A 21,000-nucleotide genomic window follows, 5' to 3' on the forward strand; every position below is an offset into this window, starting at 1 on the left:
CTTTTCATTTCTATTTGGCCGGGGACAAAAGTGAGATAATCCTTGTGCTACACACGCATCGTACATGAGACACAGCCACATACACACTCACATGATAACCTGCCTCTGCGTTAAAGGTTCCACACAGATATTCTATAATGTGCTGAGTGCAACCTGGTGTCAGCTATATATATCTATATATATATATATATGTATGTATACATATATGTATATATATATATATATATATATATGTTTCATTAGTGTGTTTTATTTAACAAACATTATACTCCTGAAGATAACAAAACATTTTAAGTCAGGGCAGGAAAATGGCTTTGTTGTCCACAGGCTGTATTTCATTGGTTTGAGTCACATTTTCATCAGCAAAATAGTTTTTGTTCCTTTTTTTTTTAAATTTCAATGGTTTTGTGGCTCAATGTGAAGCAAAACATATGCACGTTTGAGCTGCTGTTACTTTCCTACCCTGTTAACACCTGAATGCTGAATAAATCTGAGGACAAACTTCAAATCTAGTTTCCTACGTTTTCAAATGAACTACCCATGCGTTTGTCTATTTTAACATTTAACTCGGCATAAACTATTCCCCCCCTCCCCCCTCCCATCTTTTTGCCGAATGAGATTAACGAAACCTCTGACTGTTTAACATTCGGCCACGTGGTCCATAGATTATACCGCTGCTGACCCCACCTGAAGCATAGTATTGTCGTTTTAAATGTAGATATAGGCAAGGGTGATAGGAGCTAACACGACAGACTGAAAAAGAGAAGCAAACATTCAGTACGTTTAAGATCAACATAGAAATAAGAGACAAAAGAGGAATGAGAAAGAAATTCCCTCGTCTAGTAACGTAAGATGTGTGGGGCGTCGTTTGTAAAGTCAATTTAACATTTGACTCCAAATGATGACAAAATAAAGGGTGTGCAAGTCCATGTAAGTCACTTCTGACCAGATTCACGGCAATATTTGCAAAGTTAAAAACAAATGAACACATCCTCTAAATCAAAATGACACTAAACGTTAAACTAAATTGGTTAAATCTAATTGTTAAATATGCTACGGGCCAGCCCACTCCAAGAACGTCCGCCACGCCCAACGTGACTCGAGTGGTGGGCATGACGTTGAGAATGAAACATTTAGATTTAGATTTTTAAATTTGCAAATATTCTTACATCATTTCTTTTTATTATCATCGTTTGGTTCAATTCAGCAAACGTTACAAGCGGCGCCCCCGTGAGGATATGGCCTATAACTGCAGAACCCGCAGAGTCCAATGCTCGTACAAATTAAAGCTCTACAAACACTAACTGTGGCGTCGTGGTGATACACTGAAGGTCTTTGTAAACATTCTCTGTTCTCAGGCCTCTGATTCTGATTGGTTGGTGGCGACGCTGCCGTTTAACTCCCCCAGTCCCGTTTGCTCCTGAATGTCGGTCATCTCCCCGACGATGAACTTGGGCTCGCCTCCTTTGCTGTCGGCCGAGCCGCTGTCCGGCTGCTTGGCCGCCTGGTTGGTCAGCGTGGGCTCCTCGTCCAGCCTGCTGGAGATCGACCAGTAGAGGTGAGCGTCAAGTCTGGCGGCGGCCAATGAGAGCTCCCGCGCTGAGCAGGAGGGCGTATCCACCTGAGGGGAAGGGGAACAAATGGGAGCCGGTTAAGCCTCGATTTCGAGATCATCGCTGATGTTCATAAAATTAGGTACAGACATTTGTGGTTGTCGTCGTAGGAGCAACATGAGGTTGTGGTGTTTATAAAAATCTCTGTTTTTCTCCTTCAAGCTGCTGTAGAAAGATGTATTTACTGTATATGAATATACTTATGGATAGTATACTCGTTCAAACCCTCCTGAATGATACACACCAGACCTTTTAAGTTTTTTTTAGGTTTGCCCACCAACTTAAGAAGATAACTAGTAGTTTTTGTCAGAAACAAACTTTTTAATAACTATAATTTGATTCTTACTTCACGCTACAAGCTTTTAATTGGGGTTAAGTGAGCCTTTAGCATAGGGGTGGGTAAAAAAAATACCAATAATATACAACAACAATTCTTTGATAATGAACTATTTGCAAGACAATCATACAGCGATACATCACGACAGATCTGTCGAACTGAAGAAAACTAAACGTCCAAAAGTTAAAAGTGCAGGATTTCTCTATTTATTCACAACATAGAGAGCAAAGTGCATCAAGACAGTGGTGAGACCAGCGATGCTGTATGGTCTAGAGACAGTGGCACTGAGGAAAAGACAGGAAGCAGAGCTGGAGGTAGCAGAGATGAAGATGTTGAGGTTCTCTTTGGGAGTGACGAAGATGGATAGGATCAGGAATGAGTCAATCAGAGGAACAGCACATGTTAGATGTTTTGAAGATAAGGTCAGAGAGGCCAGAATGAGATGGTTTGGTCATGTACAGAGGAGGGATAGTGAGTATATTGGTAGAAGGATGCTGGGGTTGGAACTGCCAGGCAGGAGGTCTAGAGGAAGACCAAAGAGAAGGTTTATGGATGTAGTGAAAAAGGACATGAAGTTAGTTGGTGTGAGAGAGGGGGATACGGAGAACAGGGTGAGATGGAGGAGGTTGATTCGCTGTGGCGACCCCTGAAGGGAGCAGCCGAAAGGAAAAGAAGATAGAGAGCAAAGTGCATAAAGTCTATGTATTAAACGTGGACGGAGCATCTCTTAACGTAGCTTTCTCCACCATTATCCTGCCGTAAACTCCCTCTTCTTCAGCCAGGTTACTTCCGCCCAAGTTTCCCACTGTGAACTTTAGAGCACCTTAATTTGTAAATTCAAATATTATCGTATTGCACGAGGAAGTACAACACCAGGTCGATATTTGTGGGCCCTTACCTCAAACGTGTGATGAAAGGCTCCATAGTCGATGTCAAAGAAACCCTCTGCCAGAGACATCATTGGGCTGAACCTGTGACCCCACATCACCTCTTCGGCTAGATAGGAGCTCCTCGCCTGGCACGTCATTCCTACACAAACACACACACACACACACAAACTGATGAGATGAGTGCATGCATTCACGATCCACAGTGTGTCGAGCAAACATTTATTTACACATCAGAGGAAACAAACTGTGGCTCTGCATCGGACGTCAAAAGCGCCACGCCGGAAAAACTCCCGGTGATTCATTTTCAGCGGCAGTGTAACTGGCGTGCTGTCTTTCACATGAATATTCTCTGCAGCAGAGTTATGGCTGTCAGCTCTTTCAGTTGTAACTCTCCACTGCACTCCGACTGAGGAAATCAATATTTGGAGTAGCCAACTTTCCATCGTGGAGGCGCATCATGATGAGCTCCGATGCACTGACTCTCATGCCAAACAGGGAGGAGCAGCTGACTATATTAAACGCTCGGCACGAATTTGACAGAAGCCAATAAGTGAATGAGATGAAACGGCAAGATAAACATGGAACACTGTCAGAGTTGTTGTTCAGGTGTTTAACTGTCGTGTTCACCATACGGTGCACGTGATTTTCACATTCAGTTTACGATAAATGAAAAACAGAGTTCGTGGGTGTGACTGTATGAAGTACTGACACGTTCCTACGACTGCATTTTCATTTAAAAACAGAATTTTCAGACAAAAATGATTTGTGTTTAGAAGTGATTTGCTAAAAAGCCCAAAAATCGAGATTAAACGAGCGTTTCGGGCGCACTGAGCCCATGTATGTGGGTCTAAACAGGAAGCTGGTCCTCCTGGATCAGGAAGTGAAAGGTAAGAACAAGGATTTATTTAATTAGCTCAACGATGGGGTGAAAAAATAAAACGCAGGCGTGCTATTATTACTGTAACTGCCATAGTCAGTACTGTCTGGATTGCGTGCGCCCCCTGCTGGCTGTGGGGACACTGCCCACACCAACGTCCATGGAGAAAATGTGCAACTTTACATCCCAGCTCACAGCAGTTGCTGCCTCCAAATGTGTTATTTTGTGACTTCTGAGAAAACACTGATTTTCTCTATGGACTTTGGTGTGGGCAGAATGAGCAGCTTTTTAAAGCTTCTAAAGCAAATACAACACAACAACGCAGGTTTAAAAGGTCACCTGATGATTGACACCTTTTAAAGCTGGGGACAGTAACATATTTAGGTTCATAGTAATAATTCCATTATGACTTTTAGCACAATGTAAATCAAGTGACCTAAGAGAGAACAGACTTCTGTTGCTATATAAAAAGCGACGACGCTGCACAGCGAGGGATCCTGCCGACTACAGCTTTAATTTCCCTCCTGTAAACAGATTGAAAAGACTGGTCTTTTAGTCAAGAATTAAGTGATGAAACAAAATCCATGTCGCCCCCTGTGGTTGAACGATTTCTCTCTCCCAGATCTGTTTCCCCTCTCTGAATATGGTCTATATTTCCTCCACAGTAACAACATCATAACTCTAAAGCACGGACCTGAGATGAAGAGCTTTAAAACAACAAGAACAAGAAGAACAAAAAAAACCTCAGACATGCTGGAAGAGAAATTTCATTTTCTAATGGATACTTTTTACTGGGTCTGGTCGCTGATGGTATTACTATCAAGTAACATCAGATATAATAGATACATGCATCTGCAAGATTAATCCCCTAATGCTTATTTCTGATGTCGCAGCAAAAAGAAAAAAAAAACCTGAATTTGAAATATGCTGCGGCGAGACCGCTCTAATTTTACAGTTAAATCAAACTGCAGGGCGTCACGTCTCAATAGTGCGTTAGCGTTACCGTACGAAAACACTTCATCACATACACCCTTAATGTAATAAAAAAAATATATTGTTTGTGGTATTATGTGTGTGCAGCCTTTGGCATCATAAATTTACACAAAATAGTTTGTGTAAGCACGTATTCATTCATTCACTGCACCTACATTTCCAAACATGGACATTTATTCCTGCTCCATTCATGTTGCTATTCGTATTTTTGGCTATTTGCATTCCTTTGTGTACTCATGTATTTTGTATATTAAGTACTCAAATGCAGGTGCTGGACCAACAAAGACTTAATTAACACCAGTACTTCTATTTTCTAAAAGGTTGTGTCTGTTTTTCTGACAACACGACTTTCTAACCATCATTTTGAGCGCAGTGACTGATTCTTTTTGTGTTTACTTAACGCAGTCCTCACCAGTGGCCTCCACCATTCCCTCCAGAATGACCACAATCTCAAAGTCCTCCTTCTCCAGCTGAGACTGAGACATGTCCCAGAACGCCGAGTGTGTGTCGATCTCGTGGGAAATCACTAGCGGCGAGACAAGGAAGAGTCGGTCATCGCCGGTCTCGAAGCCCACGCTGATGTCCGTCTGGTCCAGGGGGATGAACTCACCTGGAGGAGACGGCAAAGATGTGAGGTGAAATGCTTTTGGAGGGACATACTGTTTATATACTATATATATATATATATATATATATATATATATATATATATACTTCCTCCTACTTTACAGAAATTCAGCCACATTATTCTGGTGCTGCTATAAGAGTCTGTTCAGTAATTAATGTAGGGGTGATATCTTTATTTTATTTAAGCAATCATGAGTCTTAGCTTTCTGTTGTGATGTTTCATGCCGTTTGTATAAAGGTCCATTTATACTCCCATTTTTAACCTGTTTTACATACTTCCCTCCCCAAATCGCACTCAATGCTACTGGGTGTTTTGCTCCGGCCAGACTTCCTGGCTCCAAATACACTGGAAAACAACAAAATCCAACACATGGAAACAGAAATACCGTGTCGTCTGGTCCCGGCAATAGTGAAAGTAGAATTGCAGGTTTTATAACACACTCAAAAAGAGGATATATAAAAAAAGACGTGTTAAAAAGCAGCCATTTTGTAAGAAAGGACAGAACTTGGCCAATCATTAATTCGATTTTTTTTCCACCTGTGACGCGTCAAAATGGCGGCTCCTTTGGTGAATTTCCACGTTTTACATCGTGATCAGTAGATTCGCTCACCTTCCTGAGTCTGTTTGGACTTGATGAGCTTGGCCCTCATGTTGGCTCCGACGATGTGCGAGCTGCGCAGGTCGCCAACTCTGAACATGAGGCAGAGCTTGTCGTCTCTCAGGGAGATGACGGCGTGCTTGGAGAACACCAGTGTCTCGGCTCGTTTGTTGGGCTGTGAGATCTTCACGAACATGCAGCCCACCTGGAATGTTGAGGTAGGGGGAAAAGAGAGAAGGGCGGGCAATGTGGAATAAATGTATATTTAATAATATATGTATATATATATATATATATATATATATATATATATATATATATATATATATATATACACATACATATATATATATATAAATATATACATATACATATATATATTTATATATATATTTATATATATATATATATATATAATAATGCTTAGTAAAACAGCCCACCTTTCCATCAGATGCTTATATGGCATGTTTCCAGCTCACAGACATGCATAAACATGATTCTGCCCGGACATCAATGTGTGGATTAATCCTCATCAAAGGAGTGCTTATGTGGCGCAAAAAGTCCAGCCGCATTAGCATATTTGTTTTCAGATGGAACACCATCTGCACGGAATTAGTGTCATTTTGTCTGCGTGGCATTCAGGCATTCTCTCTTCTCACATGTTAAAAAAAAAATGGATACATTCTATTTTTTTTATTTTAAATGTCTCTAAAACTGTAGAGTAAAAACGTCTGACTTCCAGTATGCGAGTAGTCATAGATGTTCTGAGCACAACACTATCAGTCTTTTCCAGAACCTGTGGAAATTTTAGTTTTTATTATATCTCAATAATGATTATTCATTATTTTCCATGAAAAAGTGCTCATATGAGACCTTTAATTTGAAATTCTTCTAAAACTACAATAAAAACGTCCGATTTCCTGTATGCTAATAGTCATAGATGTCCTGAACACAACTTTATCAGTCTTTTGATTCAATTAAAAGTGTGCTAAAATGAGACTTTTAATTAGAAATTTATCTAAAACTGTACAGTAAAAACATCTTATTCCCAATATGCTAGTCATATCACAACTCATAGCACAACTTTATCAGTATTTTCCAGAACTTATGGGGACTCGTGTTTTTATTACATCTAAAAGTTGAGAATTGATTTTTTGCGATTTAAAAAAGTGTTAATATGAGACTTTGTTTAAAAAGTACCAATCTGGGACTTTTAATTTGAGATTTCTCAAAAACTGAATTGTAAAAGTCATAGTCATAGATGTCCTGAATACAACCAAGTCAGTCTTTTCCAGAACAGACATTCTGTTTTTATTACATCTCAAATTTGAGAGTTAAAAAGTGCTAATGTGAGACTTTTAACTTGAAATTTCTCTAAAATTGAACTGTAAAAATGTCTGATTTCCAGTACGCTAGTAGTACAACAAAAAGTTGTGGGATTTTTGTTCAAATTCTATGAAATATATCATTATTGTGACACACCGTGGTAAAGTTCTAAGCTCATATCATACCCCCTATGTTCCCAGCTCGCCTCGCCACAATGCCTGATAACGGAATTGGTAGAGTACCACAAAACTTTTTCCACAATAAAACATTAAATCAATACTCTGTAAGTACGTCAGTTTTCACTATTGCTGACCAAAAACATCATTTCTCCATCTGTCACTCGTTCTACGTGCTCACCATGAACGCGTTGACCATTGATCCCAGTATGGCTTGCAGCAGCAGCAGCATCGTGCCCACTGGACACTGGTCAGTAATGACACGGTGGCCGTAGCCAATGGTCGTCTCCGTCTCGATGGAGAAGAGGAAGGCGGAGATGAAGCCGTTGACGTTGTTGACGCACGGCGTCCACGTCTCGTCCTCCAGATGGTCCAGATCGCCCCTTGGGAAGGGAAAAAAAAGTCGCAGAATGTGAGAGAAAGGGAGGGAAGGAGGGAGGGGTGGGTGACAGCGTGGGTGTTATTATGTCAAAAAATAGATAGAGAGTGAGAAGATTTATATTTTTAGAAAGGAGGTGCGGAAATATACTGTGTGTGTGCTGAGACGCCTCAAAGCTGCCTTTTATTTACCGTCTCCTTAGAGCTGTGCTTTTATACTTCCCATCTCCTCTAATGAGTAATCTCATTCATCCTGTTTAAGCACACCAGGTAATCTAACAGCTAATCTGTCACTTTCCCCAGTGATGCAGTGTAAACCTACATCCTCCCATCACACGTCATGACACACGGCCTCTTCACATTTCCGCCGGTTAAGCCCCAGACCGTTGAGCGTGTGCCGAATCTTCCTTCTCTTCCCAAACTCTACCCACTGTACACTGTGCTAATGTGCCTGATTAACACAGATTCAGCCACACAGGACAGGATCAGGCTAATTAATGAGAGTGGTGTTAGGCATTTTATATAATCTATGACCCGCGTTGGTGACCAAAGGAAGTGCAGCAGTGACATCGCTCTGGCACCACTTAAGGTGGCCCCCGTAATCGATATGCAAAAGGTCGCAATTTTTACGAGACGAACACGTTAGCTAATTGGAGTGGGGATCCAGCAGACACGTCTAGTGTAGAGGAAGAGCGTCATGATGAAATACAGTGTAATATTAATACTGCTTTGTCATCTGCCTGTCTAAATAACAAATGGGGGTATTTTTTCTTTCCGCTGTTGCCGCAGAAATGTCCCACACGCAGCATCCACTCCCTTCTGAGCCATGAAAAAATGATTTTTGATCATTTATTTAAAGGTTAAATTAAGAAGAATAGGATTAGTTTGGTAGAAGAAAATTGAAACCCACTGCACATGTTTCTGTTTAATGTTTTATACAGGGTGCTTGCCCTTTTCCCCCTCAAATAAAAATTCCAGACTTTTTCCAAAATAGGAAAAAAACAAACATTTTAAAACCTTGACTTTCTGTAGTTTGATATGTGAATGAATGAACGATGAACACAGAATCCGCAGTAAATGATGTTTTACTGACAAAAACACTTTCAAAACATCACAAAGGTGCACACATTTCTTCATCTATTACGTATTTTTAAAATGCTTTTGTGAATTTTGTAAAGACTCTGTTTTCTGTTTTCAAGACTTTCACACAAAATTCACAGTCTAGAAAACAGCGTTTCATGATTCCGTACCAAAGGTGGTTCATTTTTAGAACGCTGAACTCTCTAGTTCATCGTTATGAGCATGAACTGAACTTGTTTTTCAGTGTAAACAGGCAACACGCTACAATAACTCTATTATTTATTTTCAAAATAGATTAATCTGTTGATTATTTTCTCGATTAATCAATAGGTGTTTGGTCCAAAAACCGAAATTGTTCCGTTTTAATGGATTTCTTTCTTATATGGAGCAAAGAAAGCAGGAAAATTCACATTTAAGAAGCTTAAAAATCAAGTTAATGAAAAAAAAAGTGATCCTTTGCACACGAGTCTTACCTGCAGTAAGCTATGAGGTACCAGATGGCGCCGAAGAAGAGCCACGTGACAGCGTAGGCCATGACGAAGACAAACAGCGAGCAGCGCCAGTTGAGGTCCACCAGTGTGGTGAAGATGTCCGTCAGGTAGCGGTACGTCTCCCGCATGTTGCCGTGCTGCACGTTGCATCGGCCATTTTTCTCCACATAGCGCTGCCTCTTGCGGCGCCGAGTCCGGCCTGTGGGGGTCACGGGGTCGCATGTGAAACGAGGGAGGGGATAAGTTTGAATTAGTGACGCGTCACACCTGCATGAATCTGCGGGAGAATCCTTCAAAGAGCCCCTTTAAGAAAACTTCAAAAACCTAAACACAAAGCTGCCTTTCTCAACTTTGTTTTCCTTTGAAGTTGAGACCGCACGAAGGCACGCGGGGAGATGTAAGATAAACACAGGGAGGTGATCTACACAGAGCAAATGCTCCGGGAAAGAACAAAGGACGAGAGAAATGAAAAGAGACAGGAGAGGAAATGAGAGCAGATGAAGTGCAACAGGACATCAAACACTGGAAAAAGTAAAGCTGCAACATTGGGCTACAGATACTCGACAACCCTGAGGGCAACTGCTGATGATTTATTGTCTCTCTGACTGTGGGTGCACCCAGCCAAAACTGAGATTATAACACGGGGGGAAAGGAATCTATTCTGGTGTTTTGTCTCTTACGCTGACAACAGCGCTGGGTATCCTGAAGTGGTCAAATAAATCAATATCAAAGCGTGTGAGGCATCACCCGTGAGAAGTCATTTAAATGAAGTGCTATAAATAAAATTCATTAATAATATATTTATCTCCACTGTGGGAAGCCCAAGCAGAAAGAGAACTTGGCTGCTTGGTTGCTGGTTTGAGTCCCTGCCAGGTCAAGGGCTGTGTCGGTCAGGGTTGTGTCAGGAAGGGCATCAAAATAATCTCTGCCTTATGTTATATGCAGATCATCTGCTGTGGCAGAGGGTAAGACGCCCCAAAAGACAACTTGTAAGAGCCGCTTCGCCGATGGCGTCCACTTTTATTGATCTTTATTTTGATTGATTGATTTGTTCTTTCAGAGAAGATCAGGACATGAATGTTTGAGGGATGAGATTCACAACTACAGCGCAGCAGATGTGTGTGTGTGTACTTACTGTATATATGTTACATCTTAAGCACCTTTTCTGCCATAAACACTGACCTTGTCAGGACCAGTGGCCCTCATGGAGACCAGAACCTGGTTCTAATGATGCAGAACCTTATTTCTGAAGCTGAGTTTTTAGTTTAGTTTAGTTTAGACCCAAGCTGGTAACCCTCATGTGGAGGATATAGTGGTAGAAGATGGATAGATGGTTGATTTTAGGACTAAGACTTTAATTGTGGTAAGGTTAGGGTTAGTGTTGTGTCCGATACTGATATCACAAACTCGATAATAGCCCTATACAGTCATTTTAGACCATTTATGAACGTATGAAGCTATTAACAACCCATTTGTGCGGAGTCATTTCAAAGACATCGTACTTCAGCTGTGTAACAAATAGTGTGGTGATAAACAGCCCAAATATGACTCAGCTAAAATGCATTTGCTGATTCTTATTTACACTTTTACAGTCTGTGCATAGTGAAGCATGCGATATATATGATTTTTGTATAGGATTTTAACCCAGACGTAGGAAAATAAAACATCCGGTTTACTTTTCAGAATAAAACATCCCGTGTTGACACCACATCGTATTTCACTTTACTACATCACAGGAAGAATCCTTGAAAGCTTGTGTTCCTGTTTCTTAAGGTTAGGGATAAAACTTTGTTATGTGTGAGAGAGATAATAATACCTCAGATCCACTTTTCTGTTCCCAATAATTACACAAGTCTTTCAGAATGAAATTAAGGAAATTAAACAATGCAGTGAAGCCGTCAAAGACAGGAGATGACATCCAGCATCACTCACCCCACCCGAATCGCCCACGCTCCTTCTCCGCCCCCTGGGTCTTCTTCCTGGGCTGATTGGCATTGGCCTCCCGCTCAGCCAGCTTGGCCTGGAACGACCTGTTGACCTTGGCCAAGGGCGGAGGGGATGGCGCCGTCTCCGTGGTGACGACGTGGCCCAGTTCCTCCGATAGGTTGAAGACTCCCGCGGAGGCCGTGGCCTCGGTGGCCACCTCCACATCTTCGCCGTCAACCTTCTCCTCCACGGGGAGCGAGAGGGAGTCGGGGCGGGAGGGGAAGACCGAGTTCTCCAGCGCCATCGACTGTGCGTGTGTGTGTGTCGACCGTGTTAGCGTGTTGTCAGTGTCCTCCCTATGGCAGACTCAGTCCACTGGCTTTTGATTGGACCATTTGTTTGCTTGATCGCCGCCTGGACAAAGAGAGAAGACAGTGGTCACATAAATTCACCGGCTGATTCACAGCATTTCTTAAAAATAAAACACAAACACGTCGGTACATTTCATTGGCTGCTTTTGTCCCTTTAACTCGAGCAAATGTTGCTTATCGTGCAGATTCCCGTTTCAACTCTTCACATCATGAAGGAGATTCACTGCACTGAGGCGGATCACTGATCGTTTTGTTAGAATTAGATGTTACGAGGGCAGAATAAACGTGGGATTTTAATCATGGGGTGAATGGAACTACATAATATACACAGGGTTCTAGCTATGGCGAGGGAGAGTAGCGACCAAGCAGGGGGGTCGGTGTGGAATGAAATGGGTTGTAATGACATATTTAAAGTTATTCAAACAAATAAAAAGGAATAGGTGAGGTATAATCTGCCAAATATTAGCCTCATGAATGAAACCAAGCGATTGGGACATTGGAGCGCCTTTGTCCTGCTCGCTCGTGGTGGAAACTTAGAGCGGGTGATGTTACATGCTGCTAATGTTGTGAGTTTTGTGGCTGTGCACAATCTATAGCAAGAATTTCGATGTTGATACGAGTAAAAATGTGAGGAAGTATACCGTCCGCAATGGTCCTCAATTTTGCGTGTCGGCCGCAAATCATAGCCTAACGGGCTACATTGTGCATCGTGATCATAAAATCTCACAATACTGATGAATTTCTATTCACGGGATAATTCTGAATGGATACATTATTATCTAGTATTTCATGACAGTGGCTTTGTAAATGCTGTGTAGCTTGCCAGCGTACAGTCCCAGTGACCACAAGGTGGAGCCTGGATCTTTCCACTCCTTCAATGACCTCCTAATCTCTTAACAAATCATGTGTGTCTTTTAAGATTCTATCCAACAGTCGTATGTTTTTGTAACACTACAACATTTTTCAACACTTCCAGTGACAGCAATAGGGACTATAATCTGTTATGTATAAAAATTGAATAAAGATATGAAAGAAAGCTCTAGACACAAGCTCACAGGACACAAGACAATAATCTAACATATCACATATATATATATATATATACATATATATATATATACATATAATATTGCAATAAAAAATTGAGAGCCACATTTGTGTGACAGGGGTGACAGCAGTCAGAGCGAGTTATCTTTCAACGTGAAGGTTGTGGGTTTGATTCCCGGCTCAACTAGTCCTTGGGCAAGACACTTAACCCACACGTTGGTCCTGACGGCTGTGTGTGAATGGGTGAATGGTGTAATAGCGTGAAGCAGCTTTGAGTAGTCACCGAGACTAGAAAAGTGCTATAAATACAAACCATTTACCGATTTGTTTTGGACAGAAAAACTGTGACAGGATTTATATTCATAGTCCCATCCCTGCACATTACAGCCACTTACACTGCTGTGTTTCCAGCCTTGGTGTGTGTGTGTGTGAGAGATGATGATGATGACACAGGCCTGCTGAGAATACTTACATAAGTCCCACCTTCTGTAAGTCTAAGAGCCTGAGTTAAATGTGTCCTGTATGTGGGCAGAGAGACATGTCCACGGCAAAGTGTCTATGGCACATTTGCACAGTAAAATGGAGTCCCCCCCACTGCTGTAACTGTAACCTTGGCTGATGTGCGTCCATTTGGTCAAGTGGAGACTGATGGTGGTGACGCACTACATGGACGGACCACAAATCATCTCTGTTGTTACTATTATTAATAAAGAGAGTGCGTGAAACAAAGCAAAAAGGCTGAGGGTGAGGATTGATGTCAGTTCAGCAGCAGCTGAGAAGGAAACACAGTCTTCTTACCTGGTCAGTAGCAGCCTGGAAAACCTGGAGCGCACAGATGTTGGATCATAAGAAAAGCGAGATTGTGGTCCGTGCTACAGCCGGTATTGGCAGCTTCGGCTCGATGACACCCATTTCTTGTGTTTACCAGCGACGCAGCAGCAGCAGCAGCAGATGAGTCTACTTATGTTAAATAAAGAGCAGCCTCGGTGCGTATGAGGCGAACACACCGTCCGTCCACGCAGGGATCGGGCGTGAATTGGCTAAAAGAATCACGGCGAAAACACTCGAGATGATTACGGTGTTTGGAGATCATGTGTCGGACACTGGAGATGCGAGATTGTGGCAGGATAAAAGCCCGGCAGCGCGGAGGAAAGCTCCATCTTCAGCCCGTTTGACGGAGTCAGTCAGGTGTGGAGGATGCTGTCACCATCATCATCATCATCACCAAACAACAGCCCCGCCCCCTCCTCACTCTCTCCACACCCTCCTCCTCCTATTCAGCCCTCAGCAGGATCTGCCAAAGGAGCCCCAAAGTGTGGGCCGCGGTCCCCTAGTGGGCCGTGACGGTACTGCAGGTGGGCCGTGAAAGGCCATTAAATATAACTAACTAAATAAATAAATAAATCTGTTTTTAATTTTCAGCTTTGTATTTATGTTTTAAAATAGCTGTAAAAATGTACAACAGATTTTAAGAAACACTTCAGAAATAAAACAAATACATATGTGTGTGTTTATATGTATACATGTGTATACACATGTATATATGTATATATACTTATAGGTATATATACCTATACATGTATACATACGTATATTTAAAAGTAAATCATTATTGTTATTTTTCTTTTATCTGAGTATATATAATTAAAAATAAATTATATATATTTATGTATAAATGTCACAATATTTATGCACATATACAGTATGTGTGTCAATATTCATATATATATATATAATATAGATAGATAGATAGATAGATAGATAGATAGATAGATAGATAGATAGACAGACAGACATACATTTAAATCACAAAATGATACACTTATTATATACAGTATATAGATATAGATGTACAGATATTTATAGCAACATTGTGACGTTTTATGTTTAAGTATCCAGTGTCAGCCGGTCAGCATATAGGCCTAATATTTCAGTATTTGCACTCAATATTCATTTGTTAATTTTAATCTTGTAAAATTGTTATTTATGTGTGATGTGGATAATGATGCACTTTGTTGTGAAGCTGAACCTTTCAAATATGACAAGGAGCCCAGCTGTAATAACTACACGCATGTGTGGAAAGATAAGCAAGTTACGGACTGATTATTAATCTGCACTAAATCTTTGTGTCCCCTAGTCATCCTAGTGTCATGTGTTCATCAGACTGGTGATTCAAGGTTTGGGTGGACCTCAGACTTCAAAGCAATGGCTGCTGCAACCACTGCCGAGCCAAGCTTAAGATTGCTTTTCCCTGGAATTGTTTGTCTTTGCTGCTGTAGGAAATCTCTGCACAAGATGGCGGCCATCGTAAAGCAAGGCCCTTGCTGAAAGTACACATAAAAGCAAATGATACACCTATACAAACATATTTATGAGCAGTGTGTGTTTCACAGTGTTGTGACACTGGCTTTTTTCTTTTTTATTTGACTTCTTCTTGTTGTTCTCACATATGTTCACATGCTGAATTTAATTGAGTCCATCTGAGACAAGCAATCAGACAACTTGCCGAGTCGAAGTATACATGCGGAGGAGAAAACTGATTTATTGGCCATTTACATATCTCTTTGTCAGTCCAAACATGCTGGCTCTAGCCGATGCCAGCGTGTTGTTTGTTCTTTTCTGGCAACAGTACTGAAACTCCTTCTAATTCCAGGTCAAAGACCAGGGAGGACATTTTGGGGCATGTGCAGAATGCCAAGTCTGACTCCAGTCTGACTAAGCTTATACATGCAGGAGTAATTGGGACTATGATCACATTATCAGTTATGGTCTCAGGATTTTAGTCGCACTAACATGTTTACGTGACATTAAGAAAAACAAATTTTTGTCTCAGTCCGACTAAAATATTTTTTATCAAGCATGTCAACACACTGACTGTTATATGGCAGTAATGTTCCACAACCACCTCTGGTTAAATTCATCACGGGACTCTTGCCTTTGATGACTATGATGCCAGTCAAGTGACCCCAGACAGACACACAGATGTTCTTTAAATGCAACTGACATTGTTGGACTAATAAAGTATTATTTGAAGTGCAATTTGCTGTGTTCCTACGTTTATCTTCTCTATTCCTTTTTTCCCCCAGATCTTTTATATGTATCTCTTCAATTTCTAATCTGAATTCACTTCAATAATGCAATAATTGAAGTCTTTATCTTCCAGCTCTTAGTTTACTGCACTGTGTTTTCACAGAGGAACACAGCAGTGTTCTACTCTTACCTCACAAGGAAGGAATTTAAACGTCTTTTACATTTTAGGCCATGTTGTTTAAAACAACTACTAAAAGACTATGTGGACGTTTTCGATTGGTGACAGAGGTTTTAATCGCTGACGCCAGCTAATCTAAAACTCGCCCTCCGGCCTCTAGGTGGTGCTACATGTCACCGCTGAGGCCGGTGTTCCGTCCTCCTTTTCCAAGATGTCGGTGTACGGGCCAGTGGTGAAAATTCACCCCGTCGTTCTCGCTTCCATCTGCGACTCTTACGAGCGGAGAAATGAGGGAGCGATTCGCGTGATTGGAACACTTTTGGGTAAGCAGAGTCTTGGCGTGTCTGTCCCCCGGTCGATTCACCGCCGTCGGTCAGAAGAGGTGAAGGCCAGCGAGCTAAAGTTAGCTTGCCTGCTAACGCACGCTGGCTTTAGCCTTTAGCCGATGTTAGCCAGCATCGTCACTCGAAACAGCTGTCACTGCTTTCATAATACGTGTCATAATACATGACAAACCTGGCGGTCTAATCCAAGCTACGTTATATAATATTATTTAATAAGTCATATACAGCAAAGACGTGGCAACCACCACAGCTAAACGCTGTTGTTAGCTTAAATGCTAGCTGTTGCTTTATGTATCCAAGGGTGTCAATGGACGTACCCCCACTTCAATAAAGTTGAATAACATAGTGAACACAAAGTAATAATAAGCAACATAGTAAAGTTTGTTGAAGGCACAATGTCAGCTATTTATTAAAGTGTTGTAGGATTTCTTGTTCGACTTCCAATATATTATCTGTTGGGTTTGTTTGCAAATTTTCTAATAAACTATATGTGATGCGTTCAATGTTGTAGATAACTTATAATGTACTTTAGTTTTAATATTAAGTAATATGTATTACAGTTTTGTCCAACATGTGGTTTATGTCCCAATTTTTATTTATGGTATATGTGCTTTTTTTCCTCCCAGGAACTGTTGAAAAGCATTCTATTGAAGTGACCAACTGCTTCTCTGTTCCCCACAATGAGTCTGAAGATGAGGTGCGTGGTTAAGATCATGTTGTTGTTTTTCTCCAACAGTTACTTGTTAGAACAATTTCTTACCCCATAGAAGATAAATGCATAGGTTTATGCCAAGGATTTGGGCATAAACCTATGCTTTGGAAAGTTAACTATGAATTAAGAGGAAACGTCTAAAAATCCATCTGCTACCTGGCAGGTAGGTTTATTCAATCACCCTGGAGAATGAAATAGTAATTCTGTTGGTGTGTTTTTCCTTGTATTTTCTTAGTTATTATAGTTGTATATTACTGGAATAAATACATAGATAAGAAGTGATGCAACAGAATATGGTCAAATTTACCTCAAAGTTGTAGACGGCAGCCAACTCATCGGTTTAGTTATCCCTTTTATTATTTTGTTCTGGGGGAAACTAATCCAACATGTGAATAAATAAGTGTCTTAATTTTGTTCACATTTTAATCTAATACTGTGTCTTATTGTTTATTTGTAAACACAGCATAGCATTTCACATTCATGTCCAAAATAAACATGTATCTGATTTGACCACAGGTGGCTGTGGACATGGAGTTTGCCAAGAACATGTATGATCTCCACAAGCGGGTTTCCAACACTGAGGTCATCGTCGGCTGGTGCGTCAGTGGAACAGACTTTCACAGACATATTTGAGAGAAAAACTCCTGGTCTCATCGGCGTTATTTTGTCCTTGCAGGTATGCCACGGGCTATGACATCACAGAACACTCTGTGCTCATTCACGAGTACTACAGCCGCGAGGCCACCAACCCCATTCACCTGACCGCAGATACAGCACTGCAGAGTGGCAAGATGAACATCCGCGCTTATGTCAGGTTGGCTCATCTTCCCGTCAATGATTCCGTTTGTGTGATCAGTGACACATGGAGAGGGAGAGTGTGTGTCTGAATGTGCTTGTGTGTTTCTCTCACACAGTGCACAGATGGGTGTGCCAGGAAAGACCGTTGGTGTGATGTTCACCCCTCTCACTGTCAAGTATATCTACTATGACACAGAGAGGATAGGCGGTAAGAATGCAAACCAGAAATAACACTCAGTCTGGAAACATCCATTCTTACTGTAATCTTGAATTAGTGCCTTGTCTAGGTTAGGTTTACTTAAGATTTTAACATGCATGTGAAGAGAAAAGTAAGTTATTGCTTGTTTTCGTTGGGAGTTGTAACCGTCCATTTCTGTGTTGCAGTGGACCTTCTACAGAGGACACGTTTAATCCCAGGTCGCAACAAGGGACTGGCCTCAGATCTGTCCCAGGTGGCTGGAGCTGCATCCAGGGTACAGGACATGTTAACCACTGTGCTTGCATATGTTGACGATGTACTGGTGAGTACTGAAGCTATTTTATGGTTGAGTGACTCAAAGAAGTCCTTACTCTTTATTCAGATTTGAATGCTTTGCATGTTTTGACAGAATTTTTCAGAATTCAGTAAGAGTAAAGGCATTTGTGTGCATTTCCATCCATCGCTGTTCAGCAAACGCTGGGAGTTAATTCCCTAGGAAAGGCAATAGACGGTGCTAAGAAGGCACAACTTGAATTATGTAAATCAAAAATGGATGTGATGGAAAAGTTTTTCATTGCTGCCTCCATCTGTTATTGTAGTACAGTATATCTGTGGTATTATCATCCATCCTGAAAATTTGGTCTGAATGCATGTCCATCCTGAATTTGTCCTCAGATCTGGTCATAAAAACCAGATTCCGAGGTGGTTTTTGAGGACATGTGTCCCATTCCTGAGCCGCGAGAACGCAATCTGTCTTCACAACAGATCAGAAACCGTTTCCTCAGCTGGCGTCCTCAAACCTGCTACGTTTAGTTTTTTTTAATACTTATCAGTGCCTGTACATTTATTTATCTGTAACCAGAAACACGGTGTTAACACTGATAGCCACATAATTTAATATTTCATGTTAGAGCAGTGTGAGTAGAGCTTTTATTCACTCAGTTCCTCATGGCTTTTTCTCTCTCTGGTACAGACACAGCTGTACAGTCAAACTCATTAGGAATATTAATTTTCAAGGATGTATTTTCACTGAGGATGGATATTAATTCCAGATCCGAAAGAGGATAAAAGTCGAATATGGTTTGCGTATCATTTCACATATATCTCCACTTACCTGTCATTTTTCTGGTACCGTCTTTACTGTCATGTGATTTATGAACTTTTTCCTTTATTTGGTAAATCTGTTTTACATATTTTATAGTATTGTTTCCAACTCCCACAACTCACTCAGTATTTTTGAATGCACAAATTGAAAATGCACACAAAAACAGGCTTACAGAAACACACAGATGTCCTGTCCTGTCCTTTCATATACACCAAGTTGCTTGTGGTTCTAAGTTTTCTTGTCTTGCCGTACTTGTGTTTAACACAAACAGTATTCTAAATGCCATTGAATCTGTCTCAGTCTGGTAAGGCGACAGCAGACAACAGCGTTGGCCGTTTCCTGATGGACCTGGTCAACAAGGTGCCCACCATCTCAGCTGAGGACTTTGAGAACATGCTCAACTCCAACATCAACGTAAGCTCTTCAGATGCTACCGCTGCTGCTTTGGATTTTTTAGTACATCTCCTTTTTTTTTTTCTTCCCCCCCCTCTCGTTAAAACCAATCTTGTTCTGAGCACATTGGCACTTACTGATATGAGGAAGCATTTAATCAGGAGGCAGTTTTATGTGAGTGCTCTCCTGGCTCTTTTTTTTTTTTTCCATTTTGTTGCTCACACTACTTTACCCAGCACTTGTTCTAGTATCACAGGAGCCGAGAATATCATTGTAATAACAAAGCAGGTGTTTACATCTTGAAAAGTCTTACATTTTAAAGCTGTAAAAATGACAATACTTCAATCCAGCATTTCACTTTGACACAAGACCCTAAACCCACACACACAGTTGTCATGTGAACAGAATGACTACATCTCATTGGAACCCTTTTAAATATTCAGTTGATCAGTTATACATACATTTTTAATATCAAATTTAACCACAAAAACACACGGACATTCAGTAGCAGCTTTATAATAATCTATTTCCAATTCCATCAAAAAGACAGGCAAGTTTGGTCTTTACGTCTGCATAACTTAATGCTGTGTTTTGTCATTGCAGGACCTGTTGATGGTGACCTACCTATCAAACCTGACCCAAGCACAGATCGCCCTAAATGAGAAGCTGGTGCAGCTCTGATTCTTTGAAGTGATTCATATTTAATTTTTGTACTTTTTTTTTTTTTTTTCTTTTTGGCTGAGATGAAGAAGAATAAAGATGTTAAACAGTCCAGAGTGTGCAATCCTGCTTGGTTCCAGACATCGTCCTTGTTAATACCATTAGGGTTATTAATGCGGTCTCCGCACACATGGCTAATGAAGACGTCCAGGAAGGATTATATCACTCGTGTAATCTGGTTTTGTTGGATGAATGTTCTGTGGTCACATGTCAGACGGCTCATGTTTACCACTGTTAACTCTTTCTGATGATCGCTGTATGTTAAGTCCATGGTTCTCAAACTGTGGAGCTTTCTCTGGTGGTACTTGGAGGAAAATTAGAAATACTGTATATAACAGGATATGTGATCGGAGTGTGCAGAAAATGGTGTGTGAGGATGAGAGAGCACATTGTATGGGGAATAAATCTGCCTCCTGTGAAAAGTCTGTAGCTGACATTTGGAGACAATGGTGTTCTATTTTCACATGAGAACTAGATCTTATTCCGCCACCTAGTGTTGACACTAGGACACTGAACTTTGGCTGAGGTATAAGCAAGAAAAGATTGCAGTTTTGTCAAAACAGTTTAAAACTTTATTTGCAGGTAAAGTAGATTTACAATCATATTTATTTACAGGGTTGAATAACATTAGGATTAAATCAAATTAAGTCTTCGTTTTCCCATGTAGGACGGTTTAACTTTTATAGATTAACATTCACATTATAAATATACATTCAGATCAAAAGCAGAAGTGAATCACTCGGCTGCAAAACCAGCCTGAGATGCATAAGATGCGTATTAGTGCAAAAAG

General features: G+C 40.9%; 2 protein-coding genes across 2 annotated transcripts; one reads left to right on the forward strand and one right to left on the reverse strand.

The window, feature by feature from the left end:
- Positions 1 to 218: 218 nt before the first annotated feature.
- On the reverse strand, positions 219 to 13,965 carry kcnj9 (potassium inwardly rectifying channel subfamily J member 9). The gene is made up of 8 exons (XM_058646459.1): positions 13,530 to 13,965; positions 11,320 to 11,727; positions 9,370 to 9,586; positions 7,620 to 7,821; positions 5,949 to 6,141; positions 5,123 to 5,320; positions 2,849 to 2,979; positions 219 to 1,621 (listed from the first exon to the last, which is right to left on the reverse strand). The coding sequence occupies exons 2-8, from the start codon at positions 11,615 to 11,617 to the stop codon at positions 1,355 to 1,357; spliced, it is 1,506 nt and encodes a 501-aa protein (XP_058502442.1). The 5' UTR covers positions 11,618 to 11,727; positions 13,530 to 13,965; the 3' UTR covers positions 219 to 1,354.
- A 2,140-nt stretch (positions 13,966 to 16,105) lies between these two features.
- Positions 16,106 to 20,262, forward strand: eif3f (eukaryotic translation initiation factor 3, subunit F). Its single transcript, XM_058645393.1, has 8 exons — positions 16,106 to 16,262; positions 16,910 to 16,980; positions 17,512 to 17,591; positions 17,672 to 17,809; positions 17,910 to 18,001; positions 18,178 to 18,314; positions 19,398 to 19,511; positions 20,094 to 20,262. Exons 1-8 carry the CDS (start codon positions 16,151 to 16,153, stop codon positions 20,169 to 20,171), a joined length of 822 nt encoding a protein of 273 aa, XP_058501376.1. The 5' UTR covers positions 16,106 to 16,150; the 3' UTR covers positions 20,172 to 20,262.
- The last annotated feature ends 738 nt before the right edge of the window (positions 20,263 to 21,000 follow it).

This window comes from Solea solea, chromosome 1 (genome assembly GCF_958295425.1).
Source record: "Solea solea chromosome 1, fSolSol10.1, whole genome shotgun sequence".
Taxonomy (NCBI): Eukaryota; Metazoa; Chordata; class Actinopteri; order Pleuronectiformes; family Soleidae; genus Solea; species Solea solea.